The following is a 23,571-nucleotide window of genomic DNA, read 5'->3' on the forward strand; positions in this document are numbered from 1 at the left end:
CAGATAAGGACAGGCACAGATGTGTTCAGGAACGCATCTGTGAGCCCCCACCATTTGTGGTCTTCAGTTACCTCAGGAGTCTAGACTTTGTATAAATTTGTTAGAGCTAGGGCCAGCAGGCTGCTCTTATTTTTTTTTTTTTTTCTCCATAGATCATATGACATCTAGTGCAGTTTGTCAGACAGCATGGTTAAAATATATTGCTTGAACACATGTCATGCTTGGCCATCTCTCCAGGAATGAGGCTTCTGAAATGAAGTGTCTTGTTTGCTTTCTGCAGCTTTCTGCAGAACAATAACCTGCCCACCTCTCAACATACCATTGTTGATGATCTGAATTGGAAGATTGTGGATCAGCTTGAGTGATGGCTCAAACCCAATGTGTTTGTTCTGATATTTGGAATGGGGCTCCTTCGGATACAAACTTTTTTGATATGAATCAGAGCAGCCGGTATTTGGGGTCCTGCCTGAGAGTGGGTAAGGACCCTTGGTGCATACCAACACCTTTCTTTTATGTTAAGGCATGTTGGGTTCCTTTTATGTCTTTCCTCAATTTCCTCTTTCCACCAGAATATTGAAGAAAATTGGGCAAGATTAAGCCCGAGTGAGCTCAGACACAGTTGCTTGACCACTGCAGGCTGTTTATAAAAGCTGCTGGCTCTGTCCAGAGAACAGCCATTCGTTTTCCCCTTTAAGTCAGCTCCCTTGACCCAGTAGTCTGGCAGAGTCATGTGTCTGCATCTCAAGTCACTTATTCTAACAACATGGTTATTGGATTCCTATGCAAAATGTCCTGGTCTTGTGAGGAAACCAAGATAGTTCTATTGTAGTGCAGAAGGGCTTTCATTAAGTGTTGTGCTGATCAAATGCAATTATTAAGTAATTTGTTCAAAGCAGAGCTCTTGACTTGATTTCCTATTTGGTTCCAGTTAGCATTAACAGAAGGAGAAAGTAAAAGATATGACTACTACTATCATAATATCTGAGTGTGTCACAATTTTTAAGTAATTTAATGTATTTATTTTCGAAACACTCTGAGGTAGCTATCCCCCATTTTACAGATAAGGAATTGAACAGAACAGAGACTAAGTGACTTACCAAGGTCACACAGGAAATATGTGATAGAGTAAGGCAGTGTTTCCCAAACTTGGGACGCCGCTTGTTCAGGGAAAGCCCTTGGCGGGCCGGGCCAGTTTGTTTACCTGCGTGTCTGCAGGTTCCGCCGGTTGCAGCTCCCACTGGCTACGGTTCGCTGCCGCAGGCCAATGGGGGCTGCAGGAAGTGGCGCGGGCCAAGGGACATACTGACCTCCGCTTCCCGCAGCCCCGTTGGCCTGGAGCGGCTAACCACGGCCAGTGGGAGCCGCGATTGGCCGAACCTGCGGACGTGGCAGGTAAACAAACTGGCCCGGCCTGCCAGGGGCTTTCCCTGAACAAGCGGCATCCCAAGTTTGGGAAACATCGGAGTAAGGAATTGAACCTGCATCTCTCAAGTCCTAGGCTAAGACCCTGCCTGCTGGACCATCCTTCTATTCTACTGTCCCTGGCAATTGTAGAGATTTATTAAGCGCTATTTTTGCCTGTCATATTGCTGTGAAGGACAGACAGAGTTCTGGTGAAATAGTATTTAATGGATCTTAAGACTTTCTTCCTCCTACTCATTAAAGTTGGTGTCCGTTACCTTTGACAGGAGGGTCTTAGAGATGCAGACACAGACAGCCTCATGAATCTTAAACCATATTTCACAAAGAGAAGGTGGTACTTGCCCCTCACACCACTATCTGACAAAAGTGATATTTCACTTTCATCTGAATAAGCTAATATCACAGCCTGTCTTTTTCCCCTTTCCCATAACCCCATACTGTCCTGGAGAGGCAAAAGTACTTGCCTTTTATGTCAGAACAACTTTGGCTTTCTAAGTGGCCTTGTACTAAGTAATAGCTAATCAGACTATTTTGTGGCCTTCATAGAAAAATGTAATGGTCAAGCTATCTTGGCTCAATCTGTGTAAGTGGAGAAGACTCCGCATCTAGTCCTGTTATGAACTAACTTGATCCTTTTGACCCTATTGATGCTTCTGTGCCTGAATGCCTTAGGGCTTATTTATCTAAAGGGATGACAGACTTAAAAGAATGTAGTTGCTGTGTACCCTTAACTGAAATCTTTAGGGTTCTGTGTGGCATTTGAGTCGTATCTACTTTAATTGTATCTTTTTGACAATGCATGAAGGGCAGATAGGAGTTTTGGGAAGACAGTGATTCAGTTTGAGTTATTGGAGGTCCTCAGATCACCTTCTCAAAGAGGTCATTGCTACCTTGGGGCTTTGTGGGGGCAACTCCATGTAGAAGAAACAAGTGGTTACTTACCTGTGGTGACTCTTGTTCTCAAACTGTATTGCCACCTGAAGCCACGCTTACTGTCTCCGCTTCTTATTTAGGGGCTCATCTAACAGAAGGGCTTCTGCTTGTAGAGAGCATGGAAGATCTCTTAGGTGGTATGTGGTATTTATGCTTGTGCCTGCATGGCTTTAGGCAAGTGACTCCTGCAGTGTATGCCTGGATGCAAACCAGTTGTAAAATAAATTACTATAGATAAGTGAGCTTTTGTTTTAGATTAGGTCAGGTTGTATTTGTTTTTGTGAGAAGGGACTGAATGATCAGTATAAATGTTGTAAGCCTTAGATGTGAGGCTACGTGGTCTTTGCTTTATGCTGAGGAATGTTCAGTCTCTGAGTGTTTATGTGGTCCTCAACAGTATATTGAGTGCCTCACAATCAGTGAATTTTATTCACACAATACCCTTGTGAAATAGAAGCCACCTGTGTGCATCAGCACCAAGGTATATTGGACCTTCCCGTCTTGGACCTTCCCTCAGTAGCTTTTAGGGTGTTAGTTCATTTACAATACAGAGTGTCCGCAGCAACAATTACTAGTTGAATTGCATCTCTAGTATCAGTATTGTGAAGTTTCAGGAAAGGTGAGTCCAGTGCAGACAAAGCTTTGTGGCAGTCTAAACCAAGCCACTCGACTGGTCTCTATACTCTTGCTGTTGTCCATAAATTACATAATATGCTGTAATATATAAAATGAGAAATTAGCTATGATAAGTACAAACTGAGCTATCTTTAATTTGTTTTGTCTTACTTAAAACAAAAGAATAAACCTTTTGAGTGATCGCGATCTTACTGTCAACAGATCTCTACAGATGAAAGCCTGGCCCCATGTAGGTGTCAACTTATGAAATTGTGTGCTATCTCTGATTCATTAGTGACAAGTCAGTTTTCTCTAAATTGATACCCTCTTTCCATGAGTGTTGCTGTTTAGTCAGATAAATTCTCACTGTGCTATGTAAACATTCATTCTATAACCTTTTTCTGAGGTGGGATATGACTCGGATCAGAAAATATAACTGCAACATTCCGTTGTGGTTTATTTCTCTAATTTTGGGTGTGTAAAGAAAGTTAAATCTGTGAGCTAGAAAAAGAAAATTGACTTGATGTGCCCTTAGACACATTAGCATATTGCTATAAAGAGGGTTTAAAGTAGTTTGATCTCTATAAATTAGTGTTAGTGCCAAAACCTGAGATCCTTGCTCGGTTTTTGTTCATTACATTTTCGGTTGCCTAAGGATAAGATTACCCGGTGACTGCCTATGCTTTAATGACATTTTGCATAATCCAAGGACCTGGAGACTTGGCCAAAAGTTAACTGAAGGTTAATCTTTTGTATATGATTTTTGAATCATCCTTTTAATGTTCTGTTAACTGTTTTGGTACTCTGGCAACAATATAAAACCATTTGAGGTTTTACAGATAATGATGATGCTTTCACAGAGTGCATTACTGATATAGACCTGATTAACTACATAAAATTTTAAAAAACTTTGATTTCATTGCGAAGTATGGGGATCCAGCTGAGCTCTCTTTGGAAATGGAAATAACTTATTTTTTTCAGAATTTGAAACCATAAAGTGTTATGTTCAAACAATGTGATATTTGCTCTTCCTAGATCTTTTTCCTTCAGTAATATGGAGCATATAAAGTTAGTTTCTAACAAAATAAGTGGGTAACAGCTTTGTGTTTTTGAAATTGGTTCGAGAATAAAAATGTAGAAACATGGTTCTCCAAACTCTAACTAGCAAAGTCAGATGTAATTCCTGAAGTATGACTTCAACACAAGATTTTCTCCATATAAAATTGTCCATTAGTGTCTGAATTCTGCAGGCATCTCATTTTGGAGAGCTTCATTTACTGAGACCTCCGTTATCTGAATAAACTTCATATCTCTTGTTTGACTTGAACAAGTATTTTATTAAGGAAGAGAGCACCTACGGAAGCAGCCTTAAACATATCAGCCAACAAAGATGTTTCCTATAGTTTTGACTAGACTTTGGCTGTTTGTTCCATCCCACTTGTGTCTGCTGTCTTTGTAGTCTCTTTATCTCAGCTTCACATCACACCTGCCCTCAGACCTTCCTCTTCTCTCTCTCCTCACTTGTTTTGTCCCCTCACCTTCTCTGTTCTCTTGACTTTCCATTTCATTAATCCCTTCCTAACAGTCCACCCTCCTGCCAGAAAAAAATTGTGCAACTAGATATCTCATATGCCACCATCACGCTGGTCGATTTGCTTGTATTTATATATCCCTTTCCCCTACCCTTTGTCTTTGCAGTTTAGATTGTAAGTTCTTGGAGCAGGGACTGTCTATTGCTGTGTATATGAACAGTGCTCAATACAATTAACCCTTGATCTTGGTTGGTCCCCAGTCATTATCATACTAAGCATGAATTGTGCTGCTGTAAGTTAGATTGGTCTTCAGTTACCCATTAAAAAATATATTTTTTTAAGAGCAACAGCCAGCATTTAATGCTGGATTTTAATGAACACAGCAGTGTTTTTTTCAGTAATGGAATTGTGCACTATATCCGTTTTATGAATTCATGCTGTACATTCCTTTTACTCTTTTTAGATGTTGGATGTCTATGACATTCTTCCTTTCGATAATCCAGATGGTGGAGTTTGGAAACAAGGATTTGATATCACGTACAATGAAAATGAATGGGATGATGAACCTCTTCAAGTGTTTGTTGTGCCTCACTCACATAATGATCCAGGTAATACACTGCCATATGGATTTGAAATCTGAGTATTTAGCAACTTGAGTTAAGATATATAGGACTGCAGCCTTCTTTTGGTGTTAGGGTTTGGGCTTTCCTGAATCATGCTGCCTAGTGTATTGGGTGTCGATTCACCAAAGCATTTGAGCACGTTTTAGTTTAGCCCATTGACTTCACTGGAACAACTCATGTGATTAATTATTAGCTGGATCAGAGCCTTAATGGTGGCATTTTGTATTGGAGCGTAGTATGGAATTTCTAGATGCTCACCACTGTTAAGTCAAATGGAACTACACATTACTGCATTAAATAAGTTCATTTTAATAAGATTTTTTTACCAGCATGTAGAAGAAGAAAAATGTCAACTTTGATAGTTGTTTAACTATTTTTAGTGCAAGCTACCAGTAATGATTAATAGGCTTGTATCTTTGGAAGAGTGATACTGGGGAATCTAAATTTCTGTGGTTTTCGTCTTCATTGCTCATACTTAAAGTGGTTAGCAAATGTAATCTCCCTTATCCCCCCAAGATGAGTTAGTTTCTAATGACTATGTGAGGTTAAAAGTGCCACAGACCTATAAAGTTTATATAACAGAGCAATGAGTGCAAAAGGCAACCTGTTTGGTACATAAAACTAAAATTCAGGTAAATTGCCTGCCACAATTCAGATTTCTCTTCAGCAAATCTACATTCCGTGTACCTGAGTGGGGAGAGGGGAAGAAGTAGCTTAAAGTCAGATACCTAGTGTTCCTCTGAGGGAGAAAGGGATGTATGTGGCCATCTTTAGATGACCTAGGACTGAGGGAACAAAGGTCTGTTTTCAAGAACACTGTTTCTTGGTGAATTGGGAGGGAACCCAGCTCCAGTCCTCAGTGTCTGCAACATCTAGGGATGGTTTTAATGTAGAATCCCCACCATCTGCCACTACCATTTTAAACATTGTATCAACTAAGCATACTAGGCAGGTGATTCTCAAACAGATGTATGTATATCCCTGGGGGTACACAGAGGTCTTCCAGGGAGTACATCAATTCATCTAGTTATTTGCCTAGTTTTACAGCAGACTACATAAAAATCACTAGGGAAGTCAGTACAAACTAAAATTTCATATAGACAATGACTTGTTTATACTGCTCTATATACTCCTTACTGAAATACACTATTATATTGAAAATGATTTATTTTATAATGATATGGCAACAATGAGAAAATAAGCAATTTTTCAGTAATAGTGTGCTGTGTCACTTTTCTGTATTTTTGTCTGATTTAGTAAGCAAGTAGTTTTTAAGTGAGGTGAAACTTGGGGGTACGCAAGACAAAATCAGACTCCTAAAAGGGGTATGTAGTCCTGAAAGGTTGAGAGCCACTGTACTAGACATTGTGGTGCTTAAAACATAACAGTTGGCAGGCAGGCTGTGTATACTATACACTCTCGTGATGCTGCTAATAGTGATGGGGCTGAACCAGTGTTAGCAACTGTGGCGTCTTTTGAAAAGCATTTGTAGTGTGGAAAGGGGCAAGCTGAGGCTTTGTCTACATGGAATATTTTTATACTGGTATAAACTAAGCTGTGAATTTAAACGAATATAGTTCTACCGGTGTAACCCCCTGTGTGAATAGTTATTCTGGAATAAGAGTTTTTCAGTTTTGCTTAAGTTGCTTTGGAAGGGGTGTAAACTAATGTTTTAAAAAAATAAGTGGTGGGGAGGGAACAAAAAGCTACTCTTAATCCAGAATGTGCCCATACAGGGAATCTATACCAGTATAACTGTAACACTTTCCCATGTAGACAAATCATGAGAAGGTTAGCCCTACTCATTGGTTTGTAAACACACACAAGACTTCAGTTGATGAGAGGGGAGGAGAATCTACTTAGCACTAATTATAACAATTTGAATCTTACAATTTAAATAATTAAGTCTTTCCTGCTATGATTCTTTCCAAGTATAATTTCATTGATGAATTCTTTCTAAATAGCTTTTTAATATTTGTAGTACTATGGATCAGACTGAAATATATATCAGCAGTCTACAGCATGACGCATTTTGAAATTATCAGACATCAAGAAATAGCAGAAAATAAATCTTATTTGGCATTGCATAATACATTTTTGATAGAAGTGTCCCAAAAACAAACACTAAGCACACTGTATGTGATATAAATGATCCAATATAACATATTATGAGCAGCCTCTTCTTGTCTTTCTTTTTGCTCAGGACCCCATTGTACTTTATTAAACTTTCCCAGACATACTAAAGTAAAGAGTAGCCTGCATTACATTAAAGCACACCTGTAGTATGCATCAGTAGGGTCTACGTGGACCAATTAATGCTCAGCAAGTTAGTGTGCTTTAGAAATCATGCCCCATGTAGCGAGTACTGATGCACCATGTAGAAAAGCCCTGAGAGGACAGGCAAAATGTAACACTTTCCCATGGTAGGATTTGGTAGGATTTTTTTCAAAAATTGTCAGACATAAATAACTCATTCCTTTTATAGTTTGTTTAAATAACACAATGATATATACAGGAATAAAAATTAATTACAGTTTAAAGATTACAAGAAATGGAAATGATTTTAAAACTTAACTGCCCTATTTACATATCTTAACCAATTGCTGTTCTGACTATTTCTAGAATTAAGTTTTGAAAAAGGTACAATATTCAAAAGCTAATAAAAAGGAACTGATGTTTCTGGTCAGAAGACTCTGTCCTTCTTTGCTACTAATGAATATTTCTGGAGCTGCCTGTTTGAGCCGTATGCTTGATGGCTCCTTGCCAGTACTTGGTTTCTGAGTTTTTAAAATATCTTTCTGTATTTTTTGAAGTTAAATAAAGGTGTTTCATTTCCTTGATCATCAAATGCATACCTAAAAGGACTTTTTTGAAAAGAAGGTGTTCAGTACACACATTTGAGTTATCACATTCTTGGGGAAATGATTTAACTTAATCTTTCACCTACATGCAGTTAATTAGCCACAGTTCTGAAAAAAATTAGTTCAACTTTTAGTTAAATTCTAAAACAGATTTCCTCTCTGCCTCTTCAAGTTCTGGGCTCTGTTGCCCATAAATGAGCTGTGTTAGACCTTCTTATGGGGAGCATGTTCTAGATAATTAAGAGATCCCTAGCTTTGGTACATTAACAATTCTCACAAGACTATCTAACTATTCTTAGATTCTAGACATAGATTAATCAAGAATCAGTTGATTTCTGCCCTTTTTGAAAACAAAGCTAATATATATTTTAAAGAAAAACCGACAAAACAACAAAACTCACAACAAAACCCAAATGAAATGCTAGGAATTAAACAAAGTTAAGTTATTTGTGTGGGGGCTGGTAACTTAACAGCAGATGTCCTGACTCAGTAATGTTTTACTTTGTTTTAAAAGACAATAATATATTTTCATCCTTAACTTTGTCTTAATAAAGTTTTAGTCTGGAAAAGCCTTATTGCTTTGAGTATGTGTCAGTGTGGATCCCAATGAGCTGCACATTCACGTAAGATCAGAATCTTTTGAATAATTGTCTGTTGGCACTGCCTCATGCTCCAGTGTGAAGGCATAAAGGGTAGAGCAGCTGTGACCCTCCCTTGGTTTTTTCTTACCACCCATGGCAACGATGTGAAACTTAGTGAATATCTGACCTGAAAGACTTCATTTCAGTTTTTCAACTCGTCTGTGTGAAACAAACTTCATCTTCACACTTCTCTTTTCCTCAGTTTTCTTTTCTTTGGAAGGTCCTATCAGCTATCACTTTGTGCATCCCTGTGTACAATGGTGGAAGATGCTGCATGCCAGTGGCCACGCCTCTTGGCAGACTCTAAATCATAGAATCATAGAATATTAGGGTTGGAAGAGACCTCTGGAGGTCATCTAGTCCAATCCCTTGCTCAAAGCAGGACCAACACCAACTAAATCAATCAAATCATTAGGAGTCAAACAATGCCTGTCTTGCGACGGACTGAATCCCATCAAAGATGGACGTAATTGATACCTCTTCTACCTACAAGAGTGCCACATGCCTGATAGGTGCTCTATGTAAAAGTCCTTCTTCTCAAGGACCTGCAAAACCAAGGATGCTTGGCTCATGTTTCTGCTAGAGCAGTTCATGTGGGTCACTTCAGACCCTGAAGTGATAACTACCAGAGTGAGTCTGGAAAAGACAGCATTGGCTAGCACTCCCTCGAGCACACTCCAGACCCCCGGGATTGGGCAATGAAAGGAAGGCTAAGAGGATGCTGATGAAGCTGGCACTAGCATCTTTGACACTGAAATCTTTGGCATTAATGAAATCCTTTGGCACTAACAGCCTGAAGCCAGCACCCCAAGCAATAAAGCCAGCATCTATTACAAGAGCAGGGTGAAATTTTTCAGACAAATAATTTATTTGCCAAAAAGGTAAATAAATGCCTGAAACTGTTGATGGATTTGAGACACATTTGCCAAATTGGTTAAAATAAATATAAATATAAATGTATATTATATATATTTTACTTAGGTGATGGTGGTCATCTACAAATTTTATAAGCGTGCTCTCCACCCTATTATCCAAGTCATAAATGAAAATATTGAATTGTACTGAGCCCATGACTGTGTTTTGTGGGACTACAGTAGATACACCTTCCCAGTTAGAAGCAGACTATTGATAACTACTCTTTGAGTACAGACTTGCAACCAGTTTTGCACTCACCTTATAGTAATTTCAGATCGATCACATTTCCCTAGTTTGTTTATGTGAATGTCATGTGCGATTGTCAAAAGCCTTATTAAAATCAAGATATATCATGTCTACTGCTTCCTCCTCCAGCAAACTACTAGGGCCAGTTTCCTTTCCTAAGTCACACTCTGCTCCGGGAGAAGAAGCAGTTGCGCACACTTGATTTTTCCAGGGCCTTGTTTTATTACTTCAACAGAACCCAACTATTCAAGGTGGCTCCATGGTTGTTTCTTGCTATACTGACTAATCTAAAGGTCAGGCCATCTCATTTGACCATCAAAATAACAATATTTGAGGCTCTAGGTAATTACACCTCTTGCCTGTGTCAGCTATAACTGTGACCACCATAAACGCTGCATAACAAGTATCTTTAATAATTCTCATCAACATAGCATTTGAGTCTAGCAGTGGTTATAAACTTTTGTCTAGACTGCAAAAATGCTCACTGCTGACTATTAGTGTCAACAATAGGTGCATTTTAAATTGTGTGTGTGTCTGTGTAATGAAAGCTTGGGCCTGTAACTTTCTGGCAGAGTTCAGGATTTCATAGATTCATAGATATGTAGGCCAGAAGGGACCATTATGATCATCTAGTCTGACCTCCTGCACAATGCAGGCCACAGAATTTCACCCACCACTCCTAAAAAAGACCTCACACCTATATCTATGCTATTGAAGTCCTCAAATTGTAGTTTGAAGACCTCAAGGAGCAGAGAATCCTCCAGCAAGTGACCCGTGCCCCATGCTACAGAGGAAGGCGAGAAACCTCCAGGGCCTTCCAATCTGCCCTGGAGGAAAATTCCTTCCCGACCCCAAATATGGCGATCAGCTAAACCCTGAGCATATGGGCAAGATTCATCAGCCAGATACTACAGAAAATTCTGATTTAAAGAGTTGGAAGAGATTACATCAAAAAAATTCAGAACAAAGGTTTCCCTCAGGTGCCATTATTGATACTTAGAACTGTCCAAGAGTACTGAACAATTGAGGCAGTTTTCTGGCTTTTCAATATCTGGGACCTATTGTCTAGAAAAGAGTTTCTTTGGACTGCTCCATAGGGAATGAAGCACTGAGTCATTAACAGGCCATCTATCAGCCATATGTCCTTTTTATCTTAGCCCAGGCTTTTCACTTGACTAAATGTCCTACTGCTCATTTCTCACACTCTAAAATTTCAGTTTGTGCAATAAATCCTAGGCTGTGTCTTCACTGCAAAAAAGATGTGGTTTCTTTTTCCCAGTGGGATAGGTAAATGTCGGTTAGCTATTGCTTTGTAAAATCCTAGGGGGGACAGGACACACTAATTTTACCACGGGGTTGCTGAAAGAGGTCAACACTATGGCACCCCAACTATATTTTGTCTCCACTAGGATTTTATAGTGCAATAGCGAACCTGGTTTAGTTATCTTGCTGAAAATCCACCCTTTTTTAGCAGTGAAAACTAGCTCTAGTATGGTAACTATTACTAACAAATCAGATACTATGAGCTAGTGCCACACTCTCTGAGTTTATATTAACTTTTCGTGCAGTACTGTAAACTAATTTGCCTCTTGGTGACTAGATGAGCCTTACACTATTATAAGAAGAATAAAAATTCTTAGTTCTTATAGTATGTTTATATCTGTAGGTCTCAGAACTTTCCCACATTATGGATTGCAGGTCACAGAGGGTTTATAGGGTTTTGTGGAAGTTCATGCAAAAAAGTAAGATGGAGGGGAAAATGCATATAGCCCCCTAATAGTGTTTCACTATAAGGGCACCAAATTATTGTATTTTGAGAACCCCTGCTAGTAGTTCAGTAAAGGATATGAGTGTGTGCAGCAGGTTGCTACAACTTCTGCTAATAACAGTATTATTTATTGGGGTAATGCGTCAGGGACTAGATCTCATTGTGCTAAGCTCTGTGTAAGCACACTGCAAAAAAATGCTACATGCCCCACAAGATCTGCCTTATACAAGAGAACATGCCCTATTCAAATGTTTATTATGTACAACACAAAGCATATAGATTGTGGCAAAATGTGTCCCTGAATTAGAACATCAGATATGCCTGCTGTAAACTTTAAGAGGCCTGAGGGCACCACTGAGCCTTATATGAACACATTGCATCTGCTCGTTTTTGCTGCAGCTCATTGATTTGGAAAGAGATCCTTTTGTGGAAAAGGACAGTGTCAGCTTGCTCCAACAGTGGCTGAAAGAGAAAATGGGAAAGTGTGGGGAAAGCATTTTCATATTGTTAAAATATAGGGCATCCTAAAGTGCTGCATGCCAAAAGTATGAAGCCTTCAGTGTTATTTCAGCATCTAGAAATTGGACATCTATCAGTGAAAGGTAAACCTGAAGACGTTTTTCAGTGAAAACTTAAACCTCCAAAACTCGTCAAGATTTGGTTACTCAAACTCCCAATGTCAACATGATCTTTTTCAGATGTCTTATTTTGCACAATGTACATACAGGACATGTACCACAGAATAGTCGTATTCTTCCCTGCATAATAGATATGGCTTCAAAGGTTCTAAAGGTGTTCAAGAGCAATCAGTGTCTGTTGCTGTGCATTCATGACACTTTTGAATTGATTTGTGATTATGTGGGTTTCTGTAACTGTCAACTATTTTTTATGCTGAAATTAGATTATGCATGAAGTAAAGTACTATCTTGACTCATTTAATTAAGAGCAGGAGTGCGGGTTTTCATGAATGGTTAGTGATTGCCTTTTGCTTATGTCTTCAGTAATTGATCTTGGTGGTATACTTAACTTATCTTCCTGACGTCTTTGGGCACATAAACTGAAGACTTCATTCTAAAGGTGGAGTATGAATGCTCAACCATACACAACAAGGTCAAAGTATTAATTCAGAATGATTGGAAATTGGTAGGCTTGAGTGCATAAAGGAAACTTGGAGCCATTTCATCATGCTTCAGACTCTGAGAGAACTGAGGAGCCGGATCGGAAACATCACAAAATTATATCTGCATTTGAGTGACCTTCAAATTCTAGCTGTCATACTTCCTACCCTCTCCCTCAGTAATTCACAGAGAGGGAAAGAGGTGGGTCATAAATCCCTGTATGCAGCATGCAGTTGACTTGACAACACTAGCTGGGCCATTACAAAATGTAGATTTGTCCAGTGGCAAGATCCTGCAACTGACTTTCTTTGCTGGAACTAGTAGAAATAGTGTGTGGCTAAAGAAGTTATACTCAGTTTTACTTGCAGAAGCCTTAAATTCTCATCCTAGTTTCTCTCTCCTGAGTTTATTTTGTCCATGCGTGTAATGGTGAATGAGTGCTGATGAGACATTTAGGTCACACATTATATAGTCCTTATCCACCACATATTTTATAGGAAAATTAGTTAAGAAAAGCTGATTTGTTTAAAAAATAGTCATAATTTCTTTAAATTCCTCTACCTATAAACCTGACTTTGTTAGCACTATGAATCTAAATGTATAGACTTCTGAGAGAGAGATAAATAATTTATTACATTTGTATCTGTTTACTTTACGTTTCATATGTACAGACTTTCCAGGACTAGAAACAAATGCTGGGGATCTGGTGGAAAGCTGAGAATCTCCTCTTTTCAGTGGTATAAACCGTGCATTTTTAGTCTTGAAGGATCGTGAAATAGCAGACCTTCAACCTGTGAATCCCCTAGAACTTGAATGTTGCCTGTCTTAGGGAAGTGCCATGAGAGTGAAAGTTCAATATGATGGGGAAAGGAAACTATGGAATTTTAGTAGTCCTAAAGAAGATGGTTTAGTGGGGGAGAATGTGGTAGAGGCATTTGAAAATGTGCGGTAAATGCAAGTTATCACATGAATCTTCAAATTATTGTGTGGCTATTACCTTCAGACTATGTGTGTTTAACATCTATTTAATTTCTTTTAAAAGGCTCCAACTTTATTTAAAAAAAAAATGGGGGGGGGTCCTAAGGATTTAGGAGTCTGACTTTGGGCATCCATTTTTGAAGGTCTTGGCCATAGTCTCCATATTTAATGTTAAAGCTAGGTTCTATTTTAAGGCTTATTTTTTAACCGTCTTATAACTTTGGTTAGTGAAATTGGATTGCTCTGAAAGTGGGGAATATGTTTTCTGCAGAGTTTGAGAATAGGTCAAACTGTGTTTGAGTTACAGGCCTTGGAATGTCTTGATATGCAATCCTGTAACAAGACTCTTAACTAGTTACATAGGGTACAAAACACTGTAGTATAATGATTCTGATTGTTGTAAAAATATTCTTCAGTAACAGTAGTACTATCCTGTATAAAAAACAGGCCTTGTGTCTGGAAACTGAAGAAGATAAATAAGGTTCTGTCACTTTCATATCTTTAGTATTGCTCCATTTTAACATTATTAGAAATTTGGGGGTCAGGTCCTCTGGTACATTGGCTTTGTGCTGCTCTTTTACAAAACTGTCCTAGTTCCAAGTTAACTAGCCCTAAGTGAATTCTACTAATTAGGAGGAACATGGGCTCCCTGTGTTGCCCCTTCTCCCTCTGACTGGAACATGGGGCATGGCTGGGGAAAAAGGTGTGGTCAGGGATCCCTTTCCTCCATCTAATCACTAGTTGTCATAATGGTAGTTTTCTGGTGGTGGCAACTGGTGGCAATTAGAGCAGTCCTCAAGATGCTTTAATTTGGGCCTGGGGACTGGCTCAATGCTGACCTGCCCCAGGACTGGAAGAGTGCAAAGATTGCTTTAAGTCACCTTTCTCCATCTCCCTTTCACCTCCTGGGTAAACCTGAAGAGAGAGTGATTATCAGTAATTTGTCAGTAATCAACCAATTAGATAACCAGTAATGGTTAATATTGTTAAATGTGATTATATGTTTAATGAGAGGAGTTCTTTTAAGTATGGATTAGTTAATAAAAACAAACTTGAGCTTTGTTTGGATTTATTGATTTAACAATTAGAAAAGGCAGCACATACAGAGAGGCATACAGTTACCAACAGCTATGGAAAATAGTCTGTTGAGTTCTGTGACAGCCTGCATCCAGTCTGCAGATGGTCTTACTTTTCCTATGATTTAGGGGCAGTTATGTCTTTGTCACTCTTCCTCTGTATCATTCTGGTCCATATCTATTCCTTCGTTTTGGTACACCATTGTTATAACAGGCTATTTCCAGGGTTCTCTGTTCCATTGCAAGTTTCCAACCATTTCAACACCTGTTGGTTAGTCACATAAGCCTTTTTTTAGACATTTATCTGTTTTATATCTTGTGGTTATTACAATACTGAGACTTCTCCTACAACAGCTTTCAACACATGCTAAGTGTTACTGCTTGATAAAATTCCACTATCTACAGTTAGCTTCATCTTAATGGCAAAACATCATGGGAGTCTTGCTACCAGGCAAACCTTAAAATATTATTTAGCCTATATTATTTAGCCTATATTAAATGTCAACACATCTAATGTTCCTCAGCTGGCCCCCAGGATCTTGATAATTGCAATTTCATTTTTCTCCACTAGCAGATTGACTTGCAAGTTTGTTTTCTACTATCAATGTGTAGTAGACTGGAATCTTTTAGAGCTGCGTAATCTATTGTGTATATTGGTAGTTGTGAAGAACAAAGCCCAAGATGATTATTAATGTAGAAATTAGATTAAATTCAAATGAAAAATTAGCCTTCAGTTTTTTCACAAGTTTTTTGCTTTAGTACATGAATATACCTAGGTATTCATTGACAAAGAACACATTATTAACACAGAGTTAAGGTTGCCTGATGATATCTCGTGCCCATCCAGAGTTCCAAATTCAGCAAAACTCAAACATCTGAGAACCAGGAAAAACAGAATTAAGGTACACAGCCATGCAACCTTAACTCTGCTCTCCTGGAGCGGGCAATAGCAACTTGGAATTATCTGCATGCACTCCAGCTGCATTCACTTTGTGTACCTGTATTGAATGGAAGGGTTGTATAGAGCTATGACTGTGTTATGAGGTGATCTTGGGGGGGAGTTCTGCCCTTCTAGGAATATATGCTCCCTTCTGTGTTTCACGCCTCCACCCCCAATGTATGTGATCAAAGGAAAGAAATGCATGTGTACCTTGAGAGATTCAGTATGCCTCATTTCGGTACTGTATTATGTAGCTTGTGTCAGTATCTGGGCATAGGAGTGGTTTTGCTATGAGAATTGTCAGCACTAGGTGGGAGGTGAGTGTGCACTGTGAGTGTAATGAAGGGTAAGTGAAAGTATACTGTTAGTTGGCTTTGTGTACATGAGGATAAAGATAGTTTCCAACTTTTCAATTTCTTAAAACTGGACAGTCCAGCAGGAGCACCGGAACCTCCCCTACTCTGCCTCTTTCCCCCGAGGCCCCGTCCCCGCTCACTACTCTTCCCCCTTCTCTTCTCCCCCTTCCCCATTGCCCGATCCTCTCCCATTCCCAACCTCCTCCAGGTGTGCTCCCTCTGCTTTGAAGGGGACTACTCATTTGCCACCCACGGAGCCAGGGCTGGGATCTGCAATCTGACATACAGCCTGCCTGCCCATGAGATGCAGGTAGGAGGTGGCCTCGGTGCAGGTTGATGACCCGGTGCCTCCCCTCTCCCCTGCCTGCTTTCCCTTAAGATAAGTAAAAAGTGCTGGGACCATGGTTCCTTCCCCCCCCCATTCCAGTGCCCCTGCACCACAGCTATGGTCAAAATTGTGTGGGCTCAGCTCCCCCCAGGGATCCTTCCCTGCCCAGCTGCCAGCAAAGGGCCAGGCCCTGCTCTCTTACCTCATGGGTGGCTCCTTTGGGTCCATTGCAGCAGCTAAGCCAGCCATGCTCAGGGGCCAGAGTAGAGCAGAACCAAAAAGGCCCCTGGCTGGGGGCAGGCCAGCCCCTCCCAGTGTTCACCGCTCCTGCCTGGCAGGTGCTGCTCTGCCCTGGGCTCTGGCTGATGCTGCTTGGCCCAGCCCTGCGAGGGATTGGGTGCTGATGCTGCCTCTACAGCTGGGGAAGCTGCTCCTCTTGCTCCGCCCTAGTTATGGCCTTGTGGTAACTGGACTTTTGGTGTCTGGTCCTTACTTCTGATGGGAGACTCTACAGGTCCCCTTAAAATCGGGCTCTCCGGTCAAAAACTGGACACCTAGCAACCCTAGGTAAAGTGATTGTAAAGTGGGGTAAAGAGGTTATAAAAACTTTGCAGATGTGGAATAGACTAAGTGTTTGAATAGAAAGCATCTATAGGTAGTTCCTGTTCAGCACAGTGTAAAGGCAGAATGTGACTGTGTGTTATGGATATACTAGGACATGGTTCAGAAGGCAGAGTTAATGTTCCGTGGGCATGTATGTAGGCTTGCCAGTACGGTCAATTGACCAGCCAAATAATGTCAATTCACTGCCTATTTTTGACCACTGTCCAGTACTGGCAACTATTCCAGCAAGAATGCCCAAATTTAGGTGGTTTAAATTGCATCATGGTGCCATGTGTTAGCAAGCCTACCTAAATGTCTTGATCGCTCACTTTTCTATATGCTAATGACACCTTTTGGGAAAATGCTCAACTAATTGAAAGCTGAGCATCTTGATCGGCTGGAAATTTCTAGAACTAACACTGTTTATTTTTATCTTTTTGTATACCAGGTCATCCATATACGCAGTGGTTTACAAAGCACGTTAAACAAGTTTAAAAGACTCAGTTCCTGCCTGAAAGAGTTTACCATCTAAACTGACCTAGACAAACACTGAAATTAACTCAGAAGGGTGTGAATGTGGAGGGTTGGAGAGGAGGGTTCACAACCATTAAGCTGCTTGAAGAGTTGGCCTCCTGTGTGCCTAGCATTAAGTGCATTTAAAAATGACCTTTTCTTTTATAATGGCAACGTGTTTTTTTTCTGTGTAATTTTCTTTCTTTTGTAACTGTTCAGTCTTGAATAATGCATTTACATGCTGACTTAACATAGCTAAAGAGTAATTAATCTTCCACTTTTAAAAACTTCATTTAATTGTTTTGCATTTTTTTGAGTTAAAATAATTGCTAAGTAACTTTGTTTTTGTAATTAGGCATAAGTACCTATCTAAGGCTAAGCCTATTTGAGACCCTAGTCTGTCTGTCTTTTTGTTGTTGTTCTAATAAATTACTGCTTTAGAATATTTGACCATTTTTAATGTTGTGTGACTCGTCAGTTGCCCAACCCTGCATATGCTAATCTGTATTTCCTGGTTTTCAGAAGTTTGAGTTTTTCTGCACTCAGCATTTTGGAAAGGGACAATATGCTACCAGGCAACCTTCATTTTGCATTAGCAAAATTTTTTTGTCAGTGAATTTCCTAGTTGTTTTTAACAGAAAGATAAATGTGGATAGGAGTTAGTTGTCACTTAGGCAGTTGTAATGTACGTTTGCTGTTGAGACATTACTGTGAACTGATAAGAATACCTAGCTATACATAGGTTTCAGAGTAGCAGCTGTGTTAGTCTGTATTCGCAAAAAGAAAAGGAGTACTTGTGGCACCTTAGAGACTAACCAATTTATTTGAGCATAAGCTTCCGATGAAGTGAGCTGTAGCTCACAAAAGCTTATGCTCAAATAAATTGGTTAGTCTCTAAGGTGCCACAAGTACTCCTTTTCTTTTAGCTATACATAGCACTTTTCATCAGTAGAGCTCAAGGCAATTTACCAAGGTACAAAACTTAGAATCATAGAAGTGTAGGACTGGAAGGGATCTTGAGAGGTCTTCTAGTCCAGTCCCTTGCACTCAAGATGGGACTAAATATTATCAGAGTCTAGACCACCCTTGATAGGTGTTTGTCTAACTTGCTCTTAAAACCCTCCAGTGATGGAGATTCCACAACCTCCCTAGGTAATTTGGTCCAGTGCTTAACTACCCTGACAGGAAGTTTTTCCTAATGTCCAACCTAAACCTCTCCTGCTGCAATTTTAGCCCATTGCTTCTTGTCCTATCCTCAGACGTGACCAAGAAAAATTTTTCTCCCTCCTCCTTGTAACAACCTTTTATGTACTTGAATACTGTTATCATGTCCCCCCCGTCAGTCTTCCCTTCTCCAGACTAAACAAACCCATTTTTTTCACTATTTCCTCATAGGTGATGTTTTCTAGACCACGGGTTCTCAAATTTCATTGCACTGCAACCCCCTTCTGATAGTAAAAATTACATGACTTTAAGAGGGGGGACTGAAGCCTGAGCCCGCCCAAGCCCCACTGACCTGGGCTGGAGAGGGGGAGGGAGAGGGACAAAGCTGAAGCCCAAGGGCTTCAGCCCCAGGCAGGGGGCCTGTAACCTGAGTCCCAACATGCAGGGCTGAAACCCTCAGGCTTCAGCCTCAGGTGGTGGGGCTCGGGCTTTGGCCCTGGGCCCCAGCAAGTCTAAGCCAACCCTGGCGACCCCATAAAAATGGGGTTGCAACCCACTTTGGGGTCCCAACCCACAGTTTGAGCACAACTGTTCTAGACCTTTAATAATTTTTGTTGCTCTCCTCTGAACTTTCTCCAGTTTTTCCACATCTTTCCTAAAACGTGGCACCCTGAACTGGACACACTATTCCAGTTGAGGCCATATAAGCATGGAATAGAGTGGAAGAATTACTTCTCTTGTCTTGCTTATAACATTCCTGCTAATGCATACCAGAATGATGTTTGCTTTTTTGCAAGAGTCTTACGCTGTTGACTCATGTTTAGCTTGTGATCTACTATAACCCCCAGATCTCTTTCTGAAGTACTACTCCTTCATAGGCAATTATTTCCCATTTTGTATGTGTGCAATTGATTGCTCTTTCTGAAGTGGAGTACTTTGCATTTGTCCTTATTGAATTTCCTTCTATTTACTTTAGTCCATTTCTCCAGTTTGTCCAGATCACTTTGAATTTTAATCCTATCCCCAAAGCATTTGCAGCCCTCCCAGCTTGGTATCATCTGCAAACTTTGTGTGTATTCTCTATGCCATTATCAAAATCATTTTATGAAGATATTGAACAGAAATGGACCCAGGACCTATCCCTGTGGGAACCTACTCGTTATACCCTTCCAGCTTGACTGTGAACCACTGATAACTACTCTCTGGGAACAAATATCCAAACAGTTATGCACCTACCTTATAGTAGCTCCATCTAGGCTGTATTTCCCTAATTTGTTTAGGATCATCATCCCCATTGTACAGAGGGGAAACTGAGGAACAGAGAGGTGAAGTGATTTAGCTAATGTCACCTACTAGGCCAATGGCAGAGCCAGAAATAGAGTCCAGGTTTTCTGAGTCCCAGTCTGTTCTCTCCCCTAAGACATATGGTTCCTGTGTGTTTTCTAAGGGCTTCTCAACCTTAGCTATAGTGGAGATGGTCTAATTTCAGGTTTAAATGTGACTCTTTAAAATCTAAAACTAGTTTAATGTGTGAGTGGCCCTGTTTCAATATTGAAACGATTTCCTCAAAAGGAAGCTTATGCAGGTTTGTAAAAATCTTAAATTTGATCGTAATACCATAGAATACGAAGTGTGTACGCTTACAGAATTTGGTAATATCTGCTATGTTCTTTGGTTTGTTTTCTATTGGCCCATTGCAGAGGGTAATTTTAAAATGGCTTCTCAGGTGGTTTATTACCTTCAGTTTAGTGGGCCACTGCTAATTTTAAACATTGTCCTTGATTTCCACATTTCCTGTAGAAGTCTGGTAGGACATGAGTATGATAGCATAGACAAGACTTCATAGCTTACGTAAAATTAAAGCAAAAAAGAAAAACTGCTACTAGGAATAATGTTAATAACTTGGTTAATATTACCTTTTAAAATTTCAGACCACCAACCATGAAATTGAAAGATGGTTGGGTGGTATGTTTTCATTTCACATTTAATAGGATGACTAAAACACAATTATAGCACCTTTGTATCTATAACCATAAGTCCCTGCTGCCTACTACATAAACATCTGCAATATTTAATTTTCCTGAAAAGAGAGGATAGCATGTGAAGACTAGATAAAGAAAATAAATTGAAGAGTGGATATTTGATTGCTCTTCTGTATAACTTGGAGGGTGATGGGGCAGGAAGGCATGGAGATTTAGAATCAGACAGCTACTATGAAATTCTTCAGTATTGTTTCAACCTTGAACAGTGTAAACTTATTTTTAGTGCTCATGACTCACATCAGAATCGGCCCTAGGGCCGCATGTAAACTGGCGGAACGTATTTGGCAGCTCCCCTTGCCACTCCCTCTCTTTGTGATGAGGCTGATTCAAGCCCTTGAAAAATTGCAGAACTGTCTCAAGGAACACACTTTCAATTCATGATAAAATACAAATTTTCTAATTCACATACTTACTTGAGGGACACAGGTGTTAACAATTGCTGTCTTACACCAGAGTCTTGATTTAAGCATTTAAAAATTTGGCTGATTCCTTTAGCACGGATGACAATTAATCTTGTTTAAGGTCTCCAAAGATACAGTTGACTTAGCCTGTGTCTGTACTACCCTCCACAGCTCTAAAGTCTCCTGTGTGCCTGCTCTGTAATTAAACCACCCCCAATGAGCTGTGGTAGCTATGTTGGCAGGAGACACTCTCCTGCCGACATAGCTCTGTCCACGCCGGCATTTTTGTATGTGAAACATATGTTGATCAGAGAGGTGGGTGTTTTTGCATCCTGACCGATGAAATTTTGCTGGCAAAGGTCTAGTGTTGACAAAGCATAAGAGGCTTCCCTTGATAACTTAAACTGTGTCTCTTAATCATTCCCAGGCAATATTTAGATGTTCTAGATAAGATTTATCAAGGTAATCTCTCTCTTTTTAAAACAAAAAAAAATTATAAATTTTGAGAGAGGTCAGCAGCTCTGATGGTGTTCCTTGTAAATATCCAATACCCTGCTCCTTAACTTACGTTGGGAGTAGTGGAGGTGAAGTTGACCTCCATTTTGGAGGAGAAAAACTTTCTAGCTAGTTGATTTTCTGGTTTATAGAACAAAGGGGATCTAGTAGAATTCAGCGCATTTTCTTTGTCCAAAATTGATTCTTTAATTTTTTTGCCTTCCAGTCTGCAAAAGACTTCATGACTTTCAATTGTTGCTCATTCTGGAGGACATCTTTAATTTTAGACCAAAACTTTTGTCATATATATACCAGGTGTTCACTTTTTGTATTGGAAGTTATTTATAGCAAAAGCTGAATTGAAAAATTCAGACTACAGAAAATAGAATTCCACACTTCTGTTTTCTACCTTTATTTTCATGTGCTATATTTGAGTTTTGGCTGTCAGATGTCAGTCATCTCAGTATGGGGTCACTGAGAATCTATATATAATAAATAACACAGTTGCACAGAAATGAGAATTTAATTCCATCAAGATTTTACTTATCATTTCTGATATAAACTGCAGGTTGTGTCTGTTCCTCCACCATGCTTTAAAAAAACAAGATTATAGAAATGCAATTTGTCTTGCCTTTAAGCAGCGTAGCACTTGTCTACATGTAAACTATACTATACAGCAATATAATTTTAACAGTCTAACTATGCTGGAATAACTCCTAGTGTGGAGACATTATTCCAGAACAAACGTGACTCTTCAGTATAGCATATGTTACTTCCATTGTTCCCTAAGTTTCCATGGACCTCTTGATAGTGCCATTGTTATGCTGTTCTGTGTTTCTGCTTTTTTTTTTAAACTTCTCCCTAATCTGAAGTAACAAAATAGAGACAAGGTCTACCATTGTGAACGTTAGCATTCTGTCTAATCTCTCATCAGTTTTATACTACATCCCATTGGTACATCATCTGAGTTATTGCTACATAAAATCAATACCAAAGTCCCTAGCTAATTGCTCCTGCTGCAGTAAACTCGGGAAGGAAAGCTTCTGCTTGCAGCTCTAGACTCAGTAGTGTGAAGTGGCTGCTGAATGGAATCCTTCAAAAGCGTTCTTTTTCTTTAAAATCTATAATACTCAGGATCAGAATTCCCTTATTAGTGACCATGTTTCTTTGGTGGAACAAGGGTGAGAATCTATTTGGAAACTAGACAAGCTGTTTCTTCTTGGAAATACAAATCTCTAATTCTGCAGGGTTTGTATGGGTTTTCATTTGCCATGACCAAAGGCCCATAAATCTACCACATAAATTCTAGAAAGAAATCTCTCTAGCCCTTCTCACTTTACAACGGAGATTTTGCTTTTGGTTAAATACCTGGTCACTGAATGCCTAGATACACGTTTGAAGCGGAGTACATCTTACATCCTCAGAAATGTGGCACTTTTCTCTGTCAAATACTTCAAACTAAAAAGTGTACCACTAAATTTATCAATAATCCATGACATGTAATCTTTTTGTAATGTTATCTTCATAGTCCATTGGGTAAGACTAAACTATCACCAACTCTTAGCAGAACACACAACCATAACAGGTAAACTATGCAATGATTCTCTTGTTCTGCTAATCAGTTTTTTATTTTTTTAATAAGTTAGGGCATACCACCTGTCCAGAAAGTTAAATTTGATGTCATACTCTTTCAACAGGAGTGTTTTTCCTCCTAACTAGTAGGCCTTACTTCCAAGATATTTTCTAGAGGAGCTTGAAGTGGTCTACCAAAACATCCAGTTTCCAGCTTACTACAACTAATACTGGAACGCAGTGATGTTCCAATTAATTTTCTCCTTTGCTTCCATTTTCCTCATTGACAGAGTATAAACTGGAAGGTAAAGCTCTTGCCAGAATCTTTTAATTTTTATTTATTTATTTTACCATAGGCTAGCCTCATGAGTGGTAATCTTACTGTTTTCTCTAGGTTGTGTCATTGCATCTGAAGAACCACTGGCTGCA

General features: G+C 39.5%; 1 protein-coding gene across 2 annotated transcripts in view; it reads left to right on the plus strand.

Annotated features, from left to right (window-relative positions):
* MAN2A1 (mannosidase alpha class 2A member 1) overlaps positions 1 to 23,571 on the plus strand; it is a 207,821-nt gene that overhangs the window by 32,996 nt on the left and 151,254 nt on the right. Inside the window, exon 3 of one of the 2 annotated variants that reach the window (XM_073344670.2) lies at positions 4,966 to 5,110. The exons of the other annotated variant lie outside the window; for it this stretch is intronic. Within the exon in view, the coding sequence (XP_073200771.1) occupies positions 4,966 to 5,110 (145 nt within the window). The remainder of the gene's footprint in view (positions 1 to 4,965; positions 5,111 to 23,571) is intronic. 2 annotated transcript variants of the gene reach the window in all.

The sequence above is a fragment of the Lepidochelys kempii genome, chromosome 5, assembly GCF_965140285.1.
Source record: "Lepidochelys kempii isolate rLepKem1 chromosome 5, rLepKem1.hap1, whole genome shotgun sequence".
Taxonomy (NCBI): Eukaryota; Metazoa; Chordata; order Testudines; family Cheloniidae; genus Lepidochelys; species Lepidochelys kempii.